Raw genomic sequence first — 23,209 nt, 5'->3', positions numbered from 1 at the left:
GAAAGTTGCCAAAAATCTTCTAAGTACTTACTTTATTACATTACACTAGCAAAATTTAAATTCTCTGTACCTTAAATTCTTGGATAAAATGGTAATTTATGTGGTGAGTTTTAAGTGTACAGTGCATGTGTATATACATTAGTGCTTTTTAAACTATTGGGCATGGCTGACTGTCTTCAAAACATGAAAAGGAATAGAACAGAAAAGAAAATATGACAGAGTATACCCACAATACTAAGGGTAAGTACTGTTGAAAGAAACTTTTCAAATACAAATTTGTGCTTATAAGATTGTGATGTAAATGTTTTTCTTCCTGTGAAATGAGTCAAAACACTATTATATTATTAGTCCTCAGTATCATTCAGTGAGATAAATTAATATCATGATCCCTACATACCACACAGGGATAAAATAAGATTAGAAAGCACAAGTAGCTTGCCTTATCATAAAGCTGGTATGGGGAGTCAGACCCTGAAATCAGAACTTTTAACCCTAAATCCTTTGCTTTTTTATCCTCACACATTGGCTACAAAAAATGGGGCTAGGGCTAAATCACAAGATAGTACAGTCTGGCAAATTCCTTAGATTACTACCTATTAAGAAAGACAAAAGTTTGGAAGTAGTTAAGATGATGTCAAGAGATACAGAGAAATAGGAAGGGCCCATTACAGATAGAAAAAGTTCATACTGCCACTACTCAGTATGGTCCATGAATCAACAGAGTGGTCATCACCTGGAGCTTGTTGAAAATGCAGCACCTCAAATCTCCTGGGTCAGAATCTGGGGTTCAACAAGATCCCTAGGTGACTCCTGTGCACTTTAAAGCTTGAGACAACATTTGCCAAGACAACATCTTCCAAAAGGAATATACTCCACGGGATAAGGTGGACCCCTATTGTACCCCAATAAATTACCATTTTCTAAGATTAGCTATTTACTTTAAAGCAAAGTGAGGTGAATTAGTAGCTCTTTTGGAATACTTGTACTTTTATCTGAATATAAGTTGTCCAAATTAAAATCAGGAATTAGAAATTTAAAAACTAATTCAAGAGGATAAAAAATTCTGATCTTTTCTTAAAGGGATATAGATATTCTGTTATAACAACTTTGAGTCAAAATTTTGAGTCAAAAGTTAGTTAGATTTTAAATGTTGGTATATATAAAAAAGAATATATATATACTTTCTTAAAAGTAGCTGAATCTGAAAACTTTGGAACTATTTTGAACCTACATGGGATCTGATGAAATTTCTTATTCTATGACAATCATGACTCAGTTATATTCCCCAATCATGAACAGATATTATGGTTTTGTGTCTTACCTCAAATATCCTCCCCTGACCTGTATATTTTTTCTCACCCTCCCTGACTCCTCCAAAGAAAATGTTAACGCATTTCTCACCTTGCTCAAATGCTTCAGTCTGTGACCTATCATCTGTAGTCTCATAACTCACCTATGGCCTCATAATTTACTCATTAGGCTGCAAGCACCTTGAGGGCAGGTACTGGTATGTAACTTATAACTCCCACAATTTGCCATATATTATAGTTATTTAATAGATATGTATTGAATAAATGAATAAAATACTTACTGCTTTTTTCCTGACATTGCCCCAGACAATACCACCTTTACTTTTATGCGTTTTTTGCATACGAAAAACATATTTATCACAATCAGCCCTGTTTGAATACAAAATAATTTCAAGTTAACATTACCATAGCATATTTTCAGGCCTCATACTTACACTTTCTAATGTTTCTCTGTGACATCTGATTCTTGGTCACCCCTATTTTTTCTTTACTCAATTTATATTTCAAATAGTTCCTATATTCACATAGTTCAAAATTCAAACTCTCTCTCTTACTTGTCCCAAACTATCTTAGTTCCTCTCCCCCTAGGTATCACCAGTGTTTTCAGTAACTTATGTATCCTTGAGATATTTAATCAAATAAAAGCAGTTATGTAATATGTGTATCTGTATACAAGAATATACATAAACACACAGACCCTATTTATACAAATGGTAACACATAATATATTAGAAACTACTGGATTAGTCCCTACAGATGGCCATTTGAATTGTTTCCAGTCTTTTGCCATTATAAACCATACTGCAAAGAATAAGCTATACTGTCATTACTCTAGAAACAGGACTGCTAGGTCAAAGAGCATGTATATTTATAGTTTTGATAGATACCGAAATTGCTGCCTGAAGAAACTGTACTAATTCACCTTCTCACTAGTAATGCACAAGAAAAGCTTTTCTTTTCTTGCTAATTTGTAGGAATGCTGTATCAGGGAAATTAGCCTTTTTCCTCTGATGACTTCCATATATTCTTTTCTCAAATTGTTACTCATCTTGATTGTTGGTTGATGCCAGGTAAAAGTTAATTTTTTATATGGTTGACTTTATCTTAGTTTTTCTGTTAGTGGCTCTGGTTCTTGCATCACATTCATCTAAGAGTATAAAATTATTCTCCAAAGTTTCTTCAGGTTTATGTTATTATTTAATATTTTACCTGCAAAACTTTGCTCCACTTGGAATTTATCCTGATGTAGCTGTGAGCTGTGTTTTTATACTAATAATACCCCTACTTTCTGGATCTGTCCATCCTTGACTTGTAGGAACTATTCTTACTTGATTTTTTTTACAGTGATGATTCATTACTGACATCTATTCTCTTCAACTCATGAAATGTTAAGTGCTGATTTAGAGAATTACAGTATCGTATGCATATTTACCTATTTATAGAAGCTAGCATGCCAGGGCTGACATGATGACACTGAGGAGTTTTTGCCAATGGAAAGATCACTGATGATGGAGTTGTTGGATTTCTGTCCATATCTGGCAGAATATCATTTTCTTCTTGACTGTCCTGAAAACTTGGCAACTAGAAAGCAAGTATTTATTAAAAGCAGGCACCCCTAAAAATGAATTTCTCCAAATGTTTTTTGGTGAGCTATAAGTTGTTTATTTTCTTTGTAATTTTCCCACTGAATAACTAAAAATATTAGGTAGAGAACAGAGCCTTAGCCTTAAAAAAAAGAACTTAGTTTTTGTTGTGTAAAATGGAGACAATGGCACCTATTTCTCAAAATTGTATAGACCAGGAGCCAGCAAATGTTTTTTGTGTAAGAGTCAAGTAGTAAACATTTTAGACTTTGCGGTCCATACATTCTGTCCCAAATACTCAACTCTGCTGCTGTAGCGTGAAAACAGACATAGCCACATGTAAACATTGGGCATGGCTGTGTTCCAGTACAGTTTTGTTTGTGATAAAAGGTGGTAATGCCAGACTCGGCCATTGGGTCATAGTTTGCTGACCTCTGTATAGACAGGACAAAGCAAAACTATAATTCATTTACTATTATGCTTGGCATTTAATAGGAGTTCAAGCAGTATTAAACTTTTGTGTGTATGTATTTCTAATAATAATAACTCAATCCTTAATTAAGATTCTACTTTAAGAGAAAGTGGACTATGACACAGAAAATGAACTACTTTACTTCTATTTTTTTTTTTTACTATCTTTGTTTTAAAATGTTGCTACTATTGCATTTAAGCCAAACTTATATATAGAACCTGAAATGATGGTATAATAAATTAAAGGGTTAAAAATCCCTAAGGGACCATGGTGGTTGTGCAGAGAATACAGAGCATCCAATGGCTCCTTTAAAATACCTCCCTTGATAACCTGTGCAGGCACTTTTTACTATTCTAGTAACATCTGAACAAGTTCTTCATATCATAAATATTATTGGCTTTATTTTTGCAAATATTTTATTCCAATCACTTAAATTTTTAGTTATAATTCTTGTATATGTTCAAGTCTTGTCAGTCTTGTGCTGTCATTTAACCCCTCCCCTGAATTTATTACACAGTATGTAGTAATCTTACCACCTTTTTAAAAAACTTTTGCCTCATTGGATATGAGATTTTCAATATATATGTTTTGCCTACTTCTGGGTTTTCTACAAACATACCTTTGAATCCTATTGAAGGGCAGACTCTAAACACCGATGAGAAGGTTTACACTAGCAGGTTGTTTTCTATACTATACATTGGTTGCCTCTTAGAGGCCATTAATTCTTGGCTCAAATATTATGTGAACATTAACCATACATAAAATGTAAGATAAAAAGCCAATATAAAGAAGACAATGACTTCATGCATTTAAGACTCTTACCAGTACTCGTTGATTCTGCAGAGGTGTTGTACTGAAAAAATCATCATGGTCATCTTTTGGTAACTGTTCCAGAAAATCCCTCATCTGCTGCTTCCTTTTAAGAGTTCCCACTTTGGCAGTTATCTTAATAGTCTGATTTTTATCAGCATCACCTATATTACCTTAAGAGTCAGCAAAACATTTGGTAAGGATCTGGTCATTTATAATAACTGCTGTATAAAGTTAAAAGCCTTTGCAAAATATAATTTGTGTATTCATATTAAGTAGACTCAGCTTCTGTTATTAACACTCAGTCTCTAAGTCTATTTTACACTGGGATCTATCTGTGCAATATGATATGCCTGCAAGACACTCATGGAGAAACTATAAGGTTATACAGGGTGAGGTTGAAAAGGTCTTTACCCTGTGAGAAAGGTTACTCTCACACTCCTCTTGCTGAATGCCTAATTGATTGACTTTGCTAAAATATAAATCTTATTGAATTAGGATGGATATACTGTATACTCCCTAAAGCTTAGTACAGGACTTGAGCATAAACCCTTGGCAGGAGTGTGTACTCCTGGAAACTATGAAAGCTAAATTTATTTGGAGTTTTATTATGAATTACTAGGGAGACCTACCTAAGTGGCCTCAAATTAGATGCTCAGACAATAACAGATACTTAAATATCTACAGTAATGCACAGATAAATATAAAATACATCTAGTGAGTAATTAGAAACTGATACAGAGAATTAGGAAAAAACTACTTGCTACAAAGGTTACTACCTTGGCCTTTGGGATTGACTGGCTTTTTCTCAGTGACATGCTTCTGGGATCCTCTTCCTCGGGGGTCTTCCATGTATCTTCTCTGGCATTCTTCAGCAGATCGAGAACCTACAGCCATAGCTACATCTGACCAAAAACCAGGTTTGTGCTTTGGAAGAGATGCAAAAGCACTAGAAAAGACCAAAACCAGTTTAAGAAATTTAAATCAGTAATAATAAATGTCCTGAATGCATACCACTAAATTAATGAGATTTATTGAACTTGTTAATTTTACCAAAATCATTCTAGATGTTTGGAAAGAAGATACTATTCCATGCACTCAATAACGTACTCGAGTGCTTAAATATGAAGATGTAATTATATATGTCTAGTAGATGCCTTCTATTTTGTTGTACTCCATGGCACCTGAAAAATTATCACATCTTTTTACATTTTCCTAAGTCCAACCAATAAATCATCTGATATTTTGGGGGACTCTTAACATTGGGCTATCTTTTCTTGACTGTTACTCAAATCGTACTGGTGTTAAGTACATTGGAAGATAAGCTCTTAATTCCTATATACTCCAGGTTATTAATCTTTACCTAAAAGAGGTATGTTCGGGGAGGAGCCAAGATGGTGGCGTGAGTAGAGCAGTGGAAATCTCTTCCCAAAATCATATATATTTTTGAAAATACAACAAATACAGCTAATCCTAAAAGAGAGACCAGAAGATACAGGACAAAAGCCAGGAGAGGAAGCAGGAGCCCAGGACTGCTAAATACCCAGCCCTAGTCATCTGCACCAGGAGCACAGACACACAGTGCATGGTGTGTTGGATATTAGGGAAACGGAACAGTAAAACCTGCAAGTGGGTTCCCGCAGCCGGCACCCCTGGGACAAAAGAAAAGCAAGTGCTTTTTGAAAGTCTTAAAGGGACAGGACCTCCACAGCTGGACGGAATCGCCCCAACACACTCAGCCTAGCAGGCTGGGAATCCCGAGGAACTCTGGTCGCCCTAACCCCGTGGGTGACAGCGCAGCTCTGAAGCCTCCTCTGCACACCCAGAGCGCCTGCCACTCCCCACAGGGCTCTGGGCTGCCCCAACAGCTGCCCCACCCATGGCGGCTGAGGAAATAAAACTGGAAGCTGCTGCCCATGTGCATGTAACTGGCACAGGCAGCAGAGAAGGGCAAGGTGACGAGCAAGCAGGAAGGGACTTTGTTCTCCCAGCTGACACACATGCCAACTGCCCACGACTACCTCTATCACCATGAAAAGGCAGAATAATTTGATCCAGTCCTGAATAACCCAGACAACCCCTGAGAGAGAGCCTGGGGAGATAGATTTAACCTATCTTCCTAAAAAAGAATTCAAAATAAAGGTCATAACCATACTGATTGATCTTCAGAGAAATACGCAAGAGCTAACGGATCAAGTTAGGAGGGAGAATACAGAAAACAATCTCTGGAAGGACTTAAGAGCAGACTGGATGAGGTGCAAGAGGCCATTAATGGAATAGAAATGAGAGAACAGGAACACAGAGAAGCTGAAGCAGAGAGAGATAAAAGGATCTCCAGGAATGAAAGAATATTAAGAGAATGTATGACCAAATGGAACAATATTTGCGTTATAGGGGTACCAGAAGAAGAGAGAGAAAAAGGGATAGAAAGTGTCTTTGAAGAAATAATTACTGAAAACTTCCCCAAACCAGGGGAGGAAACAGTCTCTCAGACCATGGAAGCCCACAGATCTCCCAACAAAAGGAACCCAAGGAGGACAACACCAAGACACATAATAATTAAAATGGCAAAGATCAAGGACAAGGACAGAGTATTAAAGGCAGCCAGAGAGAGAAAAAAGGTCACCTACAAAGGAAAACCCATCAGGCTATCAGAAGAATAGACAATAGAAAAAAAATCAATGAAACCAAGAGCTGGTTCTTTGAGAAAATAAAATAGACAAGCCCCTAGCCAGACTTATTAAGAGAAAGAGAATCTACATACATCAACAGAATCAGAAACGAGAAAGGAAAAATCACGATGGACCCCACAGAAATACAAAGAATCATTTGAGAATACTATGAGAATCTATATGTTAACAAGCTGGAAAACCTAGAAGAAATGGACAACTTCCTAGAAAAATAACACCTTCCAAGGCTGACCCAGGAAGAAACAGAACATCTAAGCAGACCAGTGACTAGCAACAAAATTGAATTGGTAATCCAAAAACTACCCAAGAGCAAAACCCCGGGGCCAGATGGATTTACCACGGAATTTTATCAGACATACAGAGAGGACATAATACACATTCTCCTTAAAGTTTTCCAAAAAATAGAAGAGGAGAGAATACTTCCAAACTTACTCTATGAAGTCAACATCACCCTAATACCAAAACCAGGCAAAGACCCCACCAAAAAAGAAAATTACAGACCAATATCCCTGATGAACATAGATGCAAAAATACTCAACAAAATATTAGCAAACCGAATTCAAAAATGCATCAAGATCATACACCATGACCAAGTGGGATTCATGTCAGGGATGCAAGGATAGTACATTCAAAAATCCATCAACATCATCCACCACATCAACAAAAAGAAGGACAAAAAACCACATGATCATCTCCATAGACGCTGAAAGCATTGGACAAAATTCAACATCCATTCATGATAAAAACTCAACAACCAAAAAATGGGTATACGGGGCAAGTACCTCAACATAATAAAGGCCATATATGATAAACCCACAGCCAACATCATACTTAACAGCGAGAAGCTGAAAGCATTTCCTCTAAGATCGGGAACAAGACAGGATTCCCACTCTCCCCAGTGTTATTCAACATAGTACTGGAGCTCCTAGCCATGGCAATCAGAGAAAACAAAGAAATACAAGGCATCCAGATTGGTAAATAAGAGTCAAACTGTCACTATTTGCAGATGACATGATATTGTACATAAAAATCCCTAAAGACTCCACTCCAAAACTACTACTACTGGAACTAATATCTGAATTTAGCAAAGTTGCAGGATACAAAATTAGTACACAGAAATCTGTCGCTTTCCTATACACTAACAATAAACTAATAGAAAGAGAAGTCAGGAAGATAATTCCATTCACAATTTGCATCAAAAAGAATAAAATACCTAGGAATAAACCTAACCAAGGAAGTGAAAGACATATACCCTGAAAACTACAAGACCCTCTTAAGAGAAAGGGGGCACTAACAAATGGAAACTCATCCCATGCTCTTGGCTAGGAAGAATTAATATTGTCAAAATGGCCATCCTGCCCAAAGCAATCTATAGATTCAATACAATTCCTATCAAAATACCAACAACATTCTTCAACAAACTGGTACAAATACTGCTAAAAAATTCATATGGAACCACTAAAGACCCTGAATAGCCAAAGCAATCCTGAGAAGGAAGAATAAAGGGGGGGATCTTGCTCCCCAACTTCAAGCTCTACTACAAAGCCATAGTAATCAAGACAATTTGGTATTGGTACAAGAACAGAGCCACAGACCAGTGGAACAGAATAGAGACTCCAGACATTAACCCAAACATATGTGGTCAATTAATATACGATAAAAGAGCCATGTACATATAATGGGGAAATGACAGCCTCTTCAACAGCCAGGGTTGGCAAAACTGGACAGCTACATGTAAGAGAATGAAAGTGGGTCATTGTCTAATCCCATACACAAAAGTAAATTCAAAATGGATTGAAGACCTGAATGTTAAGTCATGAAACCATAAGTCTTAGAAAAAAACATAGGCAAAAATCTCTTGGACATAAACATGAGCGAATTCTTCATGAACATATCTCTCCGGGCAAGGGAAACAAAAGCAAAAATGAACAAGTGGGACTATATCAAGCTGAAATGCTTCTGTACAGCAAAGGATACCACCAATAGAACAAAAAGGCATCCTACAGTATGGGAGAATATATTCATAAATGACAGATCCTATAAAGGGTGACATCCAAAATATATAAAGAGCACACGCACCTCAACAAACCAAAAGCAAATAATCCAATTAAAAAATGAGCAGAGTCACTGAGCAGACAGTTCTCCAAAGAAGAAATACAAATGGCCAACAGACACATGAAAAGATGCTCCACATAACTAATCATCAGGGAAATGCAAATTAAAAGCACAATGAGATGTCACCTCACAGCAGTAAGGATGGCCACTATTCAGAAGACAAGAAATAACAAATGCTGGAGAGGATGTGGAGAAAGGGTATCCTTCCTACACTGTTGGTGGGAATGTAAATTGGTGCAATCACTGGGAAGAGCAGTATGGATGTTCATCAAAAAACTAAAAATAGAAATACCATTTGACCCAGGAATTCCACTCCTTGGAAGTTACCTGAAAAAATAAGATCACAGATTCAAAAAGACATAAGCACCCCTATGTTGATCGCCGCACTATTTGCAATAGCCAGTATATAGAAGCAACCTAAGTGTCTAAAATATATAAATAATAACGATGTGGTACATTACACAATGAAATTTTATTCAGTCATAAAAAGAAAAGAAATCCTGCCATCTGCAACAACATGAATGGATCTAGAGGTTATTAGGCTCAGAAAAATAAGCCAGGTGGAGAAACACAAATACCATATGATGTTACTTATTTGTGGTATACAAAAACAAAACAGAAGGAACAAAAACAGCAGTAGACTCATAGACACTGAGAAGTGACTAGTCGTTACAAAGGGTTTGGGGTAAGCGGGATAAAGAGCATAATAATTCACAATCACAATGTAAGTTGGTCATGGGGAGAGTAGTACAGCATGGAGAATACTGTAAGTGATTCTGTAACATTGTTCTATGTTGACAGTAACTAGAGGGGGGTGATGATTTAATACGGGTAACTGTTGAATCACTGTGTTGTATATTTGAAACCAACATAAGATTGTCTATCTATGATACTTCAACTAAAAGAATCACTTGAGGAGCTTGCAGCAAATATTCAAGCAAGTAAAGCAAGCAAATAATTAATGGACTCTACCCATGAAGATTTCAATTCAAATATTGGGAAGGAAATGAGGGAACACAACATATAGTTATGGAATAGAAAATAGTTCATATTCACGGTATATAAACTTAAAAGGAATGGCTGCAGGTCAGAGCTTTGAAAAAACTAGAGAAGCATAGCCCAAACCCAAGCCTGCCATATAGGGTATTTCAATAGAATGTAGTTATTTCTTTTGCTGTTTTTCATTTTTTCCTGTCATTCTCCATATTTTTCATTTCTTTCCTGTCATTTCTATTCTGCTATTGAACCTATCAAGTGAGTTTGATTCTCTTATTTTTCAACTCTAAAATTTCCATTTGATTCTTCCTTGTTCTTGATTTCTAAATTTCTATTCAAGAATGTTTGCTCTCAGTTCCTGGAGCATTTTTATATACTTGCTTTATAATCTTGTCAGAAAATGCCAACATTTGTGTCATTTCAGGACTGACATTTGTTGAAATTTTCCTATTTTTTCATATGCTGAGTAATTTTGTATTATTTCCTAGCCATTCTGAAATAATATAAAACCCCAGGTCTTGCTTATATCCTATGGAGGATGTTAATATTTTTGTTTTAGCAGGCAACTGACTTGGTTGTAACCTGAGCTAGAAATTCTAATCAGTCTTCTCTGATTGTAGTTTCAACTAAAAGTTGCTTCCATTTTTAAAGCTTTGCAGTGTTCTTATGATATCCTGTGTGTGGGACACTGAGAGGCTGGCCTGGAAACTCAGTGGTGGTCTAGCTCTTAGTTCATTTCTCAGTATTGGGAATGTTGTTAGGATCAGATTATCATATGTGCAAATCAGGAGTGAGCCCAAATTCATCAACTTTATAGGGTTGCTTTCCCTAGTCCCTCCAAAAATAAAATTTTTGGTTACCTAAAGTTCCTGTTTTTGGTTTTCTGGCAGAAAGCTCAGGCTTTAGTTATCCATCTCTGTTGTACATTTCATAAAATTGCCATCTTTCTCCAGTGCCAAGCAGAAAGGTCAGAAAGAGAAAAATGCAACATCATTTATTTGCTCCATTCTCTTGAGACCTCTACTCCTCTGAATAGAGAGTAAGGTTTCCCACTTTGGGAGATTTTGGTATGTGTGTGGGCCCCAACTGGTGCTATGATTTCCACCCATGCAGAACTAGAGTAGACGAAAAAGGAAAAGAAGAGAACTGGGGCATTTCTAATGCTTCTGAGTGTTAGTAGTCTTTTTTCCTCCTCAAGCCAGAACTGGAGGGCGTCTCTTTGAATTCTCTTTATCATGGCTCAATGCCCACTTCCAGGTTTTAGGTGGCCATGAGTCTACCTCTGGGGACACCAGAGGAAAAACTAGAATTCACTGCCAGTTTAGTGGTACTCAAAATTCTAGTCTTCTCCAGAAGATCTGCTACTATTTACCTTCTTGGGTTAATAAAAAGCTGCTCAATGCATTCTGCCCAGCTCTTAAAGATGCATGGCAGAAGAAACAAAGTAGAGTATGCTTATACCATCTTACTGAAAATTGGAACCTTTACAGTTCAAGGCATTTAAGAATCTCCTTAAATGGTGTGAATATACAGCAAAGGTTGAGAACCTTCATTACAAGAAAATGATGGGGGATACAGCTAGAGAGGTTAATATAGGTCAAAATATCATGTCTCAATCCAAGGCAGAGGAATATGTAATTTGAAGATTTAGTAAGAATGCAATGAAAGCTTTTGATATGTTACAACCACAATTATATATTAAGACTAATCTGGAAATGCATAAAACAGATTACACAGATGAAAAAACCAAAGTACAGATAGATACGAGGCTACTCCCATAGTTCAAGTAGTGTCAAGAAAAAAGCTGAAGATGGAATTATCCTGTGGAAGAATCTATAGCTCCTTGGAAACTAATAAGATTTTAAAAATCAATAATGACAAAGAGTTTAAACCTAGTTGACTGAAAGAATTACATTTGCAGAAACAGTAATTGTCAGTTAAAATGGACAGGCAGGGGGAAATAAGTTGGTTTTTGATGTATTAAATAAGTAAGTTAGAGCTGTAGGTGAGATTTTTGTATAAATGACCAGCAAGCAAAGGGAAACACAAACCTAAATACAATAATTCAGAACCAGACATACATTTTGGGAGTCCTTGTACAAAGTGGAAAGTTAGAATTTTGGGATGAAAAGATAACTGAGAGGTACATTATAACAAGAAAGTAGCCAAAAACAAGAACTCAGAAGAGTGAAAGGAAAATTGCCTTCTCTACCTGAAAACAAGACAAAGGATGATTTGGAAATTGAAAAAAAGAGTATAATGGCACAAAGATGCCTTAGGAAGACTATTTCAAGAAGGTAGATTTGGAAAAGAATTTCAAATGTTACAAGGTTAGGGTGGTACACAAGGAAGTGGAATACTTAGTGTGATGTGTCTCTATGTTATCCTTTTGTCTTTTATCAATTATATCTTCCTTTCTTTTTACTAGATCCATTTCCATTCAACATACTGCCATTTCTGGCATCAGTCATCTTACAAATAAACAGGCAACGAAACACACATTATCTATTATCTTCACACTCTCTTCTATTACCTGTGCAGTTCTGTTCCCCATCATTGCCAAGTTTCTTGTGCTATCCACCTAGGTTGTCCTTACATTTATTCTTCATTGTTCAACTATGATCTGGCTTCTAATACATTGTACCACTGAAATTGCTTGTCAAGTCTTTATAGCCGAATCCAATTCTTATCATACCTAATTTAACAGTAGCATTATTAAACCTATGACAAATCATCTAACTTTTGAGACTATTTTCTTTTCTATAAGGGGGAAGAACTGTATTAATCTACAAGTTGGAATTCAGCTTTAAGGTTTTATAATAGTCAATTTAGTTGTAAAATATTTCTTAAAATGGGAAGCTGTGAGAGAGCATTTGTCTATGTTGAAATATTTTTTCCCTGCTTTACTGAGGTATAATTGAAAAATAAAAATTACATATTTGAAGTGTCCCATGTGATCAATGATATATGATCATTTGTGACATGTATCAATGATATGTGAAATCATTTGATGTACATATACACTGTGAAATGATTACCACAATCAAATTAACATATCCATCGCTCTCACATAGTTACCTTTTTCTGGGGAGAGGGGTGTTTTGAAATAGTAAATGAAAAGGGCACTTTTGCTTTCCTCACTTATAGGCAGCAGAAAGGGCTGCAAAGTACCAACTTAGAGGCTATCTGTACTCTTCCTCCATTCTCTGTATAAATTGTAATTTCTCTCCATGTGTTTTTTGGGTGACATCTTCCACATTAATGATTAGAAGTCATTCGATCAAAGACTTATTATAGTTTTTATGTCTTTAACCATTTTGTTGCCACTCTAGATATTTCAAAGTCAAAACTGACTACTTACCAATGAAGTCTCTGTAATTCTTTTTCATTCCATTCCTCATCCTGAATTAAACCAGTTAAACTTTTTAAGAAATGCCTGTTTGTCTTATCAGATCCCATCACCTCAATAATTGGAAATTCATTTCTAATACCATATTTATGAAAATTTTCTTTAGCAGAACATCTAGCTTTCTTCTGTTTGATATGAAATTCATTTTCACTTTCTTCAGTTTCAGATTCAGAAATCCCTGGGATTTTCCTTGTTGTGTTTCTTGTGCTTTTTCTCAGCGGAGCCACTGTTTCTTTGGTATTTCTTGTTCTGGTTTTCTTAACAATCCCAGCTTTCCTTCTCATTTCCTTTTCTGTTTCACTTTCTTCACTACACAAATCTGATGAAGGCTGATGCTTGTAAAATGACATAGTTCCTTTATTTTCAATTTTCAATTTTGATAACAATCTTGTATCTTTCTTAAAGTCAGAGGTGACTGTTTGTTCCTTTTCAGGGCTACATATTTCTATTTTCTGGTTGACAGTAAGTAAATCACATTCACTGCAATCTTCCTTATTCTTACTTTTATGACCCACATTATACTCAAAGGTATTTTCTGAAGTCTTTGTGGGCTTATTGATTGAACTTTTAGTTTCATTAAAGTCTGACTTGCTTTCTTTTTGATGCTTTGGCAATGCAAAATCTGTTACTGCTTTAATGGTGCCAGAGGACAGATTATATTTCATGCATTTTTGCTCTATCATTTTTTTAGATTTCAGTGGTGTCACTAAAATATAAGCTTCCTTCTGTTTAACAGCCATGTATTTTCTTTCTTCATCTGAGAAAAACTGTTCTCTTGAGGTCAGAATGTCAATGGGTACACTCGACTCTTCAGTTCTCTCTTTAATTTCATAAGATAAAACCAAAGATCAAAAATCACAAATTAGCCACAAAATATAGGAAACATTTTTTTACCAACAAAGTATACTGTGTTCCCACAAACTTCACTTTATACATTACTGTCACAGTAATTTTCCTGAAGCACTGGTCTGTTCAGATCACTGTCCCTTCAACTGTAAATATATATACAACCTGTCCATGACTTCTCACAGTCTACTTAAGTGTACATAAAAGCTCCTCTGCCTGGCCTTTCGTAGTATGGTTCTCTCAATGTACTCATATCCCAACCATATTTTAATGTCTATTATACCACTGTTTCTCAAATTTTCTTGAGTCTCAACTTTCATTGTCATTCCTCTACCTGGAAAGTTTCCTTCACTCATTTATAAAACAAATCACTACCAGCTTCAGTTCTACTCTCTAACCCACGTACTCTATAAACTTTGTCTTGATTCTCTGTCCCTGAATGAAAGCTCTCCTTCAAATTTCCAGTATACTTTAAAATATACCATGTTTCACAATGTGCCCTGATTATAATTACACAATTGTCCTTTCTTCAACTAGAAAATCTTTAACGGTAAGAATGTTGTGTTCATTTTTAGTATTTTTTTGCTGGCATTAATATAGAGTCTTTAACATATACAGTAGAGGCTAAACAAACATTTGTTAAGTCAAGTCTTTGGAGGTAAAAACATTTAGGAGGCATAAGAGTACAGCAAGGGTTGCTAAAACCTTACTATGTATGTGATATATGAAATAGAAGCTGTCCTAGTTGAGGGAGTTAGAAGAATGTGGAACTCCATCTCCATGGCCCCATTCTCATTCCTGATCGTGGCCAAAGAGATGCACTTTTGCTGAACTCCCAAAATCTCCATGTAGCATCATGGGATAAAAACCAACATAGAACTTGGGAATCTTTATTATACTGTGTCACTAAAGAAAGGAGGTTAAAGTGAGAGAAATTCTCCAATTTGAAACTTAAAACAGAAGCCAAATCAATTTATAACTTTAAATTATCCAACTGTAATTATAAATATACACAAATTGTAAATCACACCAATCATCAAGAAATACTACAAAAACTTATACATATTATGTGTCATTTTACAAGGTGAATGACTGAAAGACTGATGAGTACTACCAAATGCTGGGGAGAAAAGAAGCCTGTGAATTTATATAATTCACAAAGAAGTGGTATTAACCAAAAGTAACAAGAAAGTTTCTACAAGATTTCTCAATTATATACCTTCATATTATGAGAGAAGTGTTCTAAGTCCTCACATAGATCTGACTGAAATGTTCAACTGGCAAGCTGAAGAATTTGAACTTTCTAATTTTGAACAAAGCAGTTTATTCTGAATTTATTAAATAATTTGAATAAAGATTCAACCTATTATGGAAACTTTAAACTGTATGAACCTGGTAATCTAAGTACTATTTCTTTCTCCTTTACTTCTTTAAGCACTTATAAATGCTCTTCACTTTCATTTCTTTTCACTTATAAGAAGAAATAAAATAGAAAAAAATGGTATAAGCTGATGGACTTAACATGAAATTTCAAACTTGCTGTGTAGAAAAAAGGCTCTTTAAAATCTGAAAATCTACACTTAAACTAAACTATTGGTATTAAGTTGATAAAACTATTCTTGTTCTAAATATTCCTATAAGTATAAGTGATGTATAATTTTGTGATGGTTTAAACAAAATTATTTTAAGTACATAGATTAAAGGAGGCAAACCTGTAACTAAATGTGATATTTGAAGTAATGGATTATTTTATTATGCTAATTTCATGTAAAAAATAGTCAAATATTTATAACCTCTGAAATAGTTGGTTATATGTAACTTTAGATTTAGAAATTGATGAGATCACTTTTATATTAAAAACATTTCGATAGTAACTTCTATTTATTACAAAACCAGCGAACATATATTACCTTGCTTCTGACTTTTATTTATCCTTTTGTTTGTTCTTCTTCCACAATTTTTGAGTTTCTTTGACAGCTTTTTATATTCCCCAGTTAATTCCTTCAAAACAAATAACTTTTTATTTTAACAACTATTATCTACAAACATGACCTCAAGCATTTCCACAGTATGTATCAAGCATACACATTTCTAGGTACCTATACTACAAATTTCATTAGTGGAGGTATTCAAAAACTCATTTGCCAGAGCTTGGGCTTTGGAAGTACCATGTGAGTATCTACTGTCCTATGTATTTCCTTTACTTATTTATATTTAATACTCGTAATTTTTCAAGTGCTTTCATATATAAACTTTATTTAAGCCTATCTCTAAGAGCTAAAACTTTTGTTATTGTTAACTGCACTTTTCCAATGAGTCACTGGGAAAATAAATAGGAACACATTTACCTGAAGTGTCAAAACTAATGAAAAGTTGATACTTAACAAGTAAAACCTGTGATCTCTGATTTGGTTCCAATCTTTTCAGTAGTATCACACACCACCCCTTTACACATCAAAGACGCACATCAAAGAGGTACAGTAAAAGTTTACCTCATTAGAAAAGTCATATTCTTCTCCATTTTGAATAGTATTACTTATTTGGTCATCTCGGAGTCTTAATGGTGGTTTATTTTGGTGATTACTATGGCAAACATTTAATTCTGTAGCTCCTGGCAACCTACTGTGCTTACTATTCTTCAGTTCTGTGAGTACAAAGATGGAGATTTCAATAAATGATTTTATGAAACATAAGCCACCATCCCACATTAAAGAATTCACTTACAAAAAAATATCTATCTGATGTCACAAATATTTGTTATAATTTGATTATGATACAAAGCAATTTTTATTTGGACAGAATCACTCTGCAAAGGGCTATATTTTGTTCAAATCATTTTTATTCTCTTAAAAAAAAACCAAAGAAACACTGGACAGCCATATTACTAATTATCACCTGCTTTGGTTCTCATTTGCAACATCTAAAGGCAAAATAGTAAGGCTAACCTAGTTTGTAATTACAAATTCCTGTTCATCTTATCTACATATCAACTAAAAAGAAAGCTAATAAACTCTGTTTTCTTTATGCTTTTGTATGCATATGGAATTATGTTCCAATTAGTTTATATACTCTAATATATCACTAATGCTAACTATGCTAAAGTATGCTAATTAGAATTTTGAGCAAAACCAAATTATATAGTATACACTATAGGTTCAGCAAATGGTTATTGAGCTGATATTCTAGATAAGTTAAAAAGGACTCATAAACTATAAAAACATTTTTGTTATTCTAAAAGCTATTTGAAGATGCACAATGGATGATCCTAGCTCTTGAGATTACAGTAGTGAAGGAAGCTGATATTCTATCATTTATAATATACTCTGGTTAAATGTAGTAACAGAAATAAAGTACTTTAATAGCAATACTAAAGACATATAGATCATAGCACTAAATATGCAAAACGACATTTTAGATAAATCATTAAAATATATACACACAATCACTTATCACCTTAAATTAGCATTGGTTGGCAACTTTGCGTAACCTTAGTTGTTTAATGTTAGATGTGTTTTTATTTTAGTGGTTTTACCATGGAAAGTGTAATGATAACTATGATAACAGAAGTATTAAGAGTCCCAATCACCACCACTCAAAAAACTAATATGAGGACATTCAGAGTTTTAACTATTTCATAAAACTAAGATCTAATGAATCATACTAGAAAAGTGATGAATACAAGAATATAGTACTATCTCACCTATACTGTGCTTCCCACGGGAAAGGCATCTTGTTTTACTCATCTCTAAGTTCCTAACAGCTGACACAGATCAAACTTATGGAAGGTGCTTTAAAATTTTTTTTTAATGATTTTCCTATGGACAAAGCTGGCATGTAGAATAGTTTACCAAAGTTTAGTTTTCTACATTTGTATTCTCAAACACTTTATCAATAATATTCACTCTTTAGTTCAAATTTCTGAAAAACTGCTTTAAGTAAAAGGAAAAGGCAGATAGGGAGAGGATAAGATCTAAGATTAAAGAAGATTAATAAATGATTGAAAGTGAGAGATACTTTTTGGATTTAAAAATTGAGGAGTAAAAAAAGTATACACTAGGTGCTGTAGCCCCAGGACTCTGAAATACTAAAGGCGGTCTAGCCATGACAATAATCAATATGGTTAATTTATGGGAAATAGGATGACTTTTGATAAAATAAGGAACGGATGTGAAGGAATAAACAGTGACTATTCGCTAGCTCTGGGCAAGTAGTCATTTGCATATGTATTTCCTTCTCTGACTAGGGAGGATAAGCAAAGTTTCAAAGTGAAGAGGGGAACAGGGAAGTGGGGAGCAGTGGGATCGGGGAGTGGCATACAGGTACATTTGGTAAATCCAGTATGGTGCAATGTATTTGGCAGAAGCAATACTAAACTCTTTTAAGTTCTGTAAAGCATTTCATTACAAGGTCAAGGTAGAATTGGCAGAAATTTATATAACAGATTCTAGCAACTTTTACTCCTCTGTATTATCTGGAAAGGACTATAAGTTAATGTTCATACTTCTCTGTAGGGGTGGTGGGATATGAGGCAGATTATAGTTTTGGCAAAGAGTTTACAAAGAACAGTTCTGCCAGCTACCTTTATAGCAATAATCATTCAAAAAACATGCCATTTCCTCCATGAAAGCTAACTGGTTTTGTCTCTTAACAGGAATGAAATTTAGTACAAATACAGGCATCTTTAATACAGGTCTGAGGTGGGCTGGAGACCTAAATATCTTGTGGCTAGGAAACTAAAAGAACAATAATCATTCACTGGTATGTTTACCAGTGTCCTTGGTATTCTGATTAAAAGTTACACTTAATGAACTAAGCTGAATGCTGACTATGACTAGTTTTTCTCCTTAAGTAGTCAACAGAAGGAATTTTAGGGCAGTGTAAGTTAAGAGCTTAATACTACATACATTGTAATAATTAAACAAATGTAGGGCTCCTCTAAGAATTTACCACTATGCTGGAGTAGAAAAGAGCAAACATACCCAAATGATCACAGTCAAGGTCATAAGTGGTGCTGGCTCTTTGAAGGACATCTGTTTGGTTTTCTCCTACATCATTTTTCATTGATTTTTGTACATCAGAGACAAATCTTCTAGTTTTCTGCTTTTGTCTGGCCTTTCCCTCATTTTCACAAGCCCTGAAATTAAGGATGGCATTTCTCCTCTAATATTTGTTCTCAAAAAATAAAAACAAAAAACTAAACCTACAAATAAACTCTCAGATAAAGCCCCCGCCTCATCTTCTAGCAAAGTTTACCTTTAATCTTCCACCCCTTCCCCAACAAAGAACTCAAGTATAATATCTTAAGTGAAAAGACTCAAATATAACCTTTGTAAGTGCTTCCTATTCTATGCTCTTGTATTTCCTATTTAAGCTGATACACTACTGTTTAACACCTGATACTATAAGAAAACTACAGAATAAATCCTGTCAAATGCCTACTTTTGGAAATAAAGTTTACTGAAACACAGCCACATTCATTCAAGTACTATCTATGGTTGCTTTTCTGCTACAAAGGCCAAGTTGAGTAGTTGCATTAGAGGCAGCATGCCCTTAGAAATACTTACTACCTGGCCCTTTACAGAAAAAAATTGCCAACAGCTATTATAAGTTATTACATTGTGCTGTGAGAAATTAACTTAAATCACTGTATCCTTCTGAGTTCCTTAAGGGCAAGAATTAAATTCTTCTTTGTTTTCTCAGTGCTGACAGTGTCTACTGAGACAGTAACAATGAAATAATTACTGAGGGAATGAAAGAAAAAAGAACCAAGAACTTTACACTCCTGTTTAACAGTTACATGCCTTGTAAAGGGTAAGTGATTAGAGGAGGATGCTCCTTGAAATATGTCAAAGGTTTCATTTTTCCTTTTAGATTTATTCCATGTGACAGAAATTCTAGTAGTCTTACTGATTCTGAAAATATAAGATCAAAGAGCTTCAAAATTGTTATTTCCAAAAAAAAGAAATTGAAACCACTCTACATTGGTTATGTGACTATATATATACTATATAAAGCTCTCAAATTTTATACCTAAAATGGGTACATTTTACCAAATGTTAATTATGTTTCAATAAAGTTTTTTAAAAAGTGAAAAGGTACATTACCTTAATTGCTCTAGAAAATTGTCAATGTAGTCTTTCCACTTTTCTGGAAAGCCAAACATAAACTTCCTTATGATATAATTTGGATATCCTATTTAACGATAAACAAAAAAAAGATTATCTAAAAGCCTAGTATTTTAAAGAAATGTCATTATTCATTGACTCATTCAAAAAATATATACTTATTGTTTACTATGTGCCAACCACTGTCATAGATACGGAGAAGTCAGAAGTTAACAAAACAAAAATTCCTGACTTGATGGAACTTGCCTTCTAGTGTAAAACAGAAAAAGCAAAACAAGAGGTAAATAACTTGCTTGTTAGCTGGCCATCTATGCTATGGAAAAAAATCATGCAGTTAAGGGGGATAGGGATACCACTGTGCTCAAGCTAAGAGAGAAGCAGCAGGGCAGGCTGCATTTTTAAAAAGGATAGAGAGGTTCTCACTGAAATGGCATCATTTGAGTAAACCCCTGAAAGATAAGAGGGAGTGAATCATGTGACAGTATGGGGTTAAAACCCTGGAAGCAGAAGGAACATAGCAAAAGGCTATGAGACAAAAGAGTCTGCCTGGACTATCTGTAGAAAAAAAGAGATCAGTATAGGTGAAATGAAGAGAGGAGAGGCTAGTGCTAAGAAGCTACTCAGACAGGTACTCTATTACCTAATAGAGGCAGTGGGGAAGCATGGGAGATTATAAGGCCTTGGTGTCATTTTATGCATGAAGCCATTTACTTTGGGTGAGATGGGAAGCTGTGAAGATTCTGAGCAAAGAAGTCAAAGGTTTTGACTTACTTTAATAGGACTGTATTAGCTGCTATTTTGAGAAGTGTCTGTGGAAGTACAAATGGGAGAAACAGTAAGATGAGTTATGTCTGAACCACAATGGTCAGCAGAGACCTGAGTTCAGGAGACATTATGGAGATAATGCCAATAGGATGCCCTGACACACTAGATGTGGGTGTGAGGGAAACGAAGGATTTAATGATGTTTCCAAGGACTTTGGTTAGGTACTGGAAGCATGGAAAGACTGTAGGCTAAGCAGACTTACGAAAGAAGATCAGGTTTTAGGCATATTAAGTTTGAGATGCCTATAGGTGTCTCAGTGGAGATGTTAAATGGACAAATGGAAAATGAGTTGAGTGGCTAAGGTAGTATTCTTGGTTATATATAGATTTGGCACTTATCACCATATAGATGAGATTCAAAACCTAAAAGAAATCAGAACACTGGGTGTAGAAAGAGATCTAGTCTATCCCATTATTTAGATGTAAAGAAGAGAAATATAAACAAAGAAAGAAAGAACAGGGAGTGAGGCAGCATGAAAATTGGATAATGGTATTTTAAAAGCCAAGTAAAGAAAGCATTTCAAGGAGGTAGGTGTGATTATCTGTACTAAGTGTATAATGGATTCAGTAATGTGGGAGGCCACTGGTAACTTCGATAGGTTGTCTTGAAGAATTAAAGCATGATTAAAGTAAATTCAAGAAAAAAAATGGGGAAGAAGTAAGGAGGTATTAGATACAATAAATTTTCTGAGTTATTTTGTTATAAATAAGAGCAATAGTGGCTGAAAGAAGTGTGGTTAAAAGAGGGACTTTTTTTGATAGACGAAGGGAGAATTACTGGAGTGATACCCTTGAGTGAAGAGGGAAAATGAGAGCTAGAGTACAAATAGAGAGGCTGAGAGAGTCAGGAACATGGACACCTCATCCATAATAAAAGCTGATACAGATGCAAGCAGTGAATAGATATGGTGATGATGTTCTCCTCTGATGGTTCCTATTGCTCAGGCACTTCCCTCTTGGCCTCTCCCTGAGAGGGGGAAGGAGGAGGTATTGGAGATTTGTAAAAGTATGAAGTAGTCATCAAGGAGGATGGGAGAGTGAATGGATTAGGGACATGTGATAGAATACTAAGTGGCACTAAGCAACCACAACTTGTTGCTGGTAATCATAAATTTAAACTGCCAGGTGTTTTTCTTGAGCCACATTAGCTAAGTATTAAGGGACAGGCAGAAAATTTGATTATACCAGGATTATGTCAGGCAGATTCAACAAAGAGAGGAACTAGGGAGCTAAATTATATTCTTATTAGGCAATTCTTCACAAATAAGGAATATTTCACTTGAATTTTTAAAAATCACTGGACTTACTTAAACCATCAATGAGGGTGATTAAATTAGAGAAAAATGATCAATGCATATAATAGTTCCACATAATGTGGTCAAGTCTGTTTTAATATTTAGTTTTAACTGATTCATAATCTTAAATCACTTAATTAAAAGTAAAAAAATGTATATTACTGTTACAAGTATGGTTAATTGCTTCACTTATTAAAATAATTTATCAATTACTAATGAGTCATTACCTGCTTCTTTCATGGAAATCTGGTCAATCATTCCTTTTAATATATAAATGTTGCCTGATAAAGTCCTAAGTTTGTTGTGCTTAATCCGTTCTATAATTGCATTACTATGCCAATATATGTTAGTGATGTCTCTACAAGAAAAAAATTGCTTACTCAATGCCAAAATATTCACATTTTACCAGTAGTCACAAGGAACATATATAAGTATATAAATTTATTAAAAAAATTAATAACTGTGCTCCAGCTATAGAACATTATTAATCTAGTTATAAAACATTTGAGAGTCAAACCATTGTAGCAGAACTCAATTGCTTGGCTAATGTGATCCTCAGAGTATGTACCACACTATGGCCAAACTATACCCCTAGTATGAAAATATATCATTAGCAAGGGAAGTAGGGGCCTTCTCTAAATACCTGGTGCTGACAGTGCTTACAACTCCACCTTAACTGATGCCGAAGAATGACTTCCCTGTCTCCTTCCTCAGGGTCGAGACTGTGTTAACTT

At 35.0% G+C, this 23,209-nt stretch overlaps 1 protein-coding gene across 9 annotated transcripts in view; it reads right to left on the bottom strand.

The window, feature by feature from the left end:
• MIS18BP1 (MIS18 binding protein 1) overlaps nt 1-23,209 on the bottom strand; it is a 39,814-nt gene that overhangs the window by 1,378 nt on the left and 15,227 nt on the right. For all 9 annotated transcript variants that reach the window (XM_073211291.1, XM_073211293.1, XM_073211298.1 and 6 more), the window contains 10 exons: nt 22,703-22,833; nt 20,336-20,423; nt 19,211-19,365; nt 16,724-16,875; nt 16,142-16,232; nt 13,338-14,205; nt 4,955-5,124; nt 4,188-4,348; nt 2,743-2,891; nt 1,592-1,679 (listed from right to left, as the gene is read on the bottom strand). In XM_073211291.1, coding sequence (XP_073067392.1) covers nt 1,592-1,679; nt 2,743-2,891; nt 4,188-4,348; nt 4,955-5,124; nt 13,338-14,205; nt 16,142-16,232; nt 16,724-16,875; nt 19,211-19,365; nt 20,336-20,423; nt 22,703-22,833 — 2,053 coding nt within the window. The remainder of the gene's footprint in view (nt 1-1,591; nt 1,680-2,742; nt 2,892-4,187; nt 4,349-4,954; nt 5,125-13,337; nt 14,206-16,141; nt 16,233-16,723; nt 16,876-19,210; nt 19,366-20,335; nt 20,424-22,702; nt 22,834-23,209) is intronic.

The sequence above is a fragment of the Manis javanica genome, chromosome 8 (genome assembly GCF_040802235.1).
Source record: "Manis javanica isolate MJ-LG chromosome 8, MJ_LKY, whole genome shotgun sequence".
Classification (NCBI taxonomy): domain Eukaryota; kingdom Metazoa; phylum Chordata; class Mammalia; order Pholidota; family Manidae; genus Manis; species Manis javanica.
The sequence above is the reverse complement of the archived record's forward strand: the minus strand, read 5'-3'. Positions and strand labels throughout refer to the sequence as shown.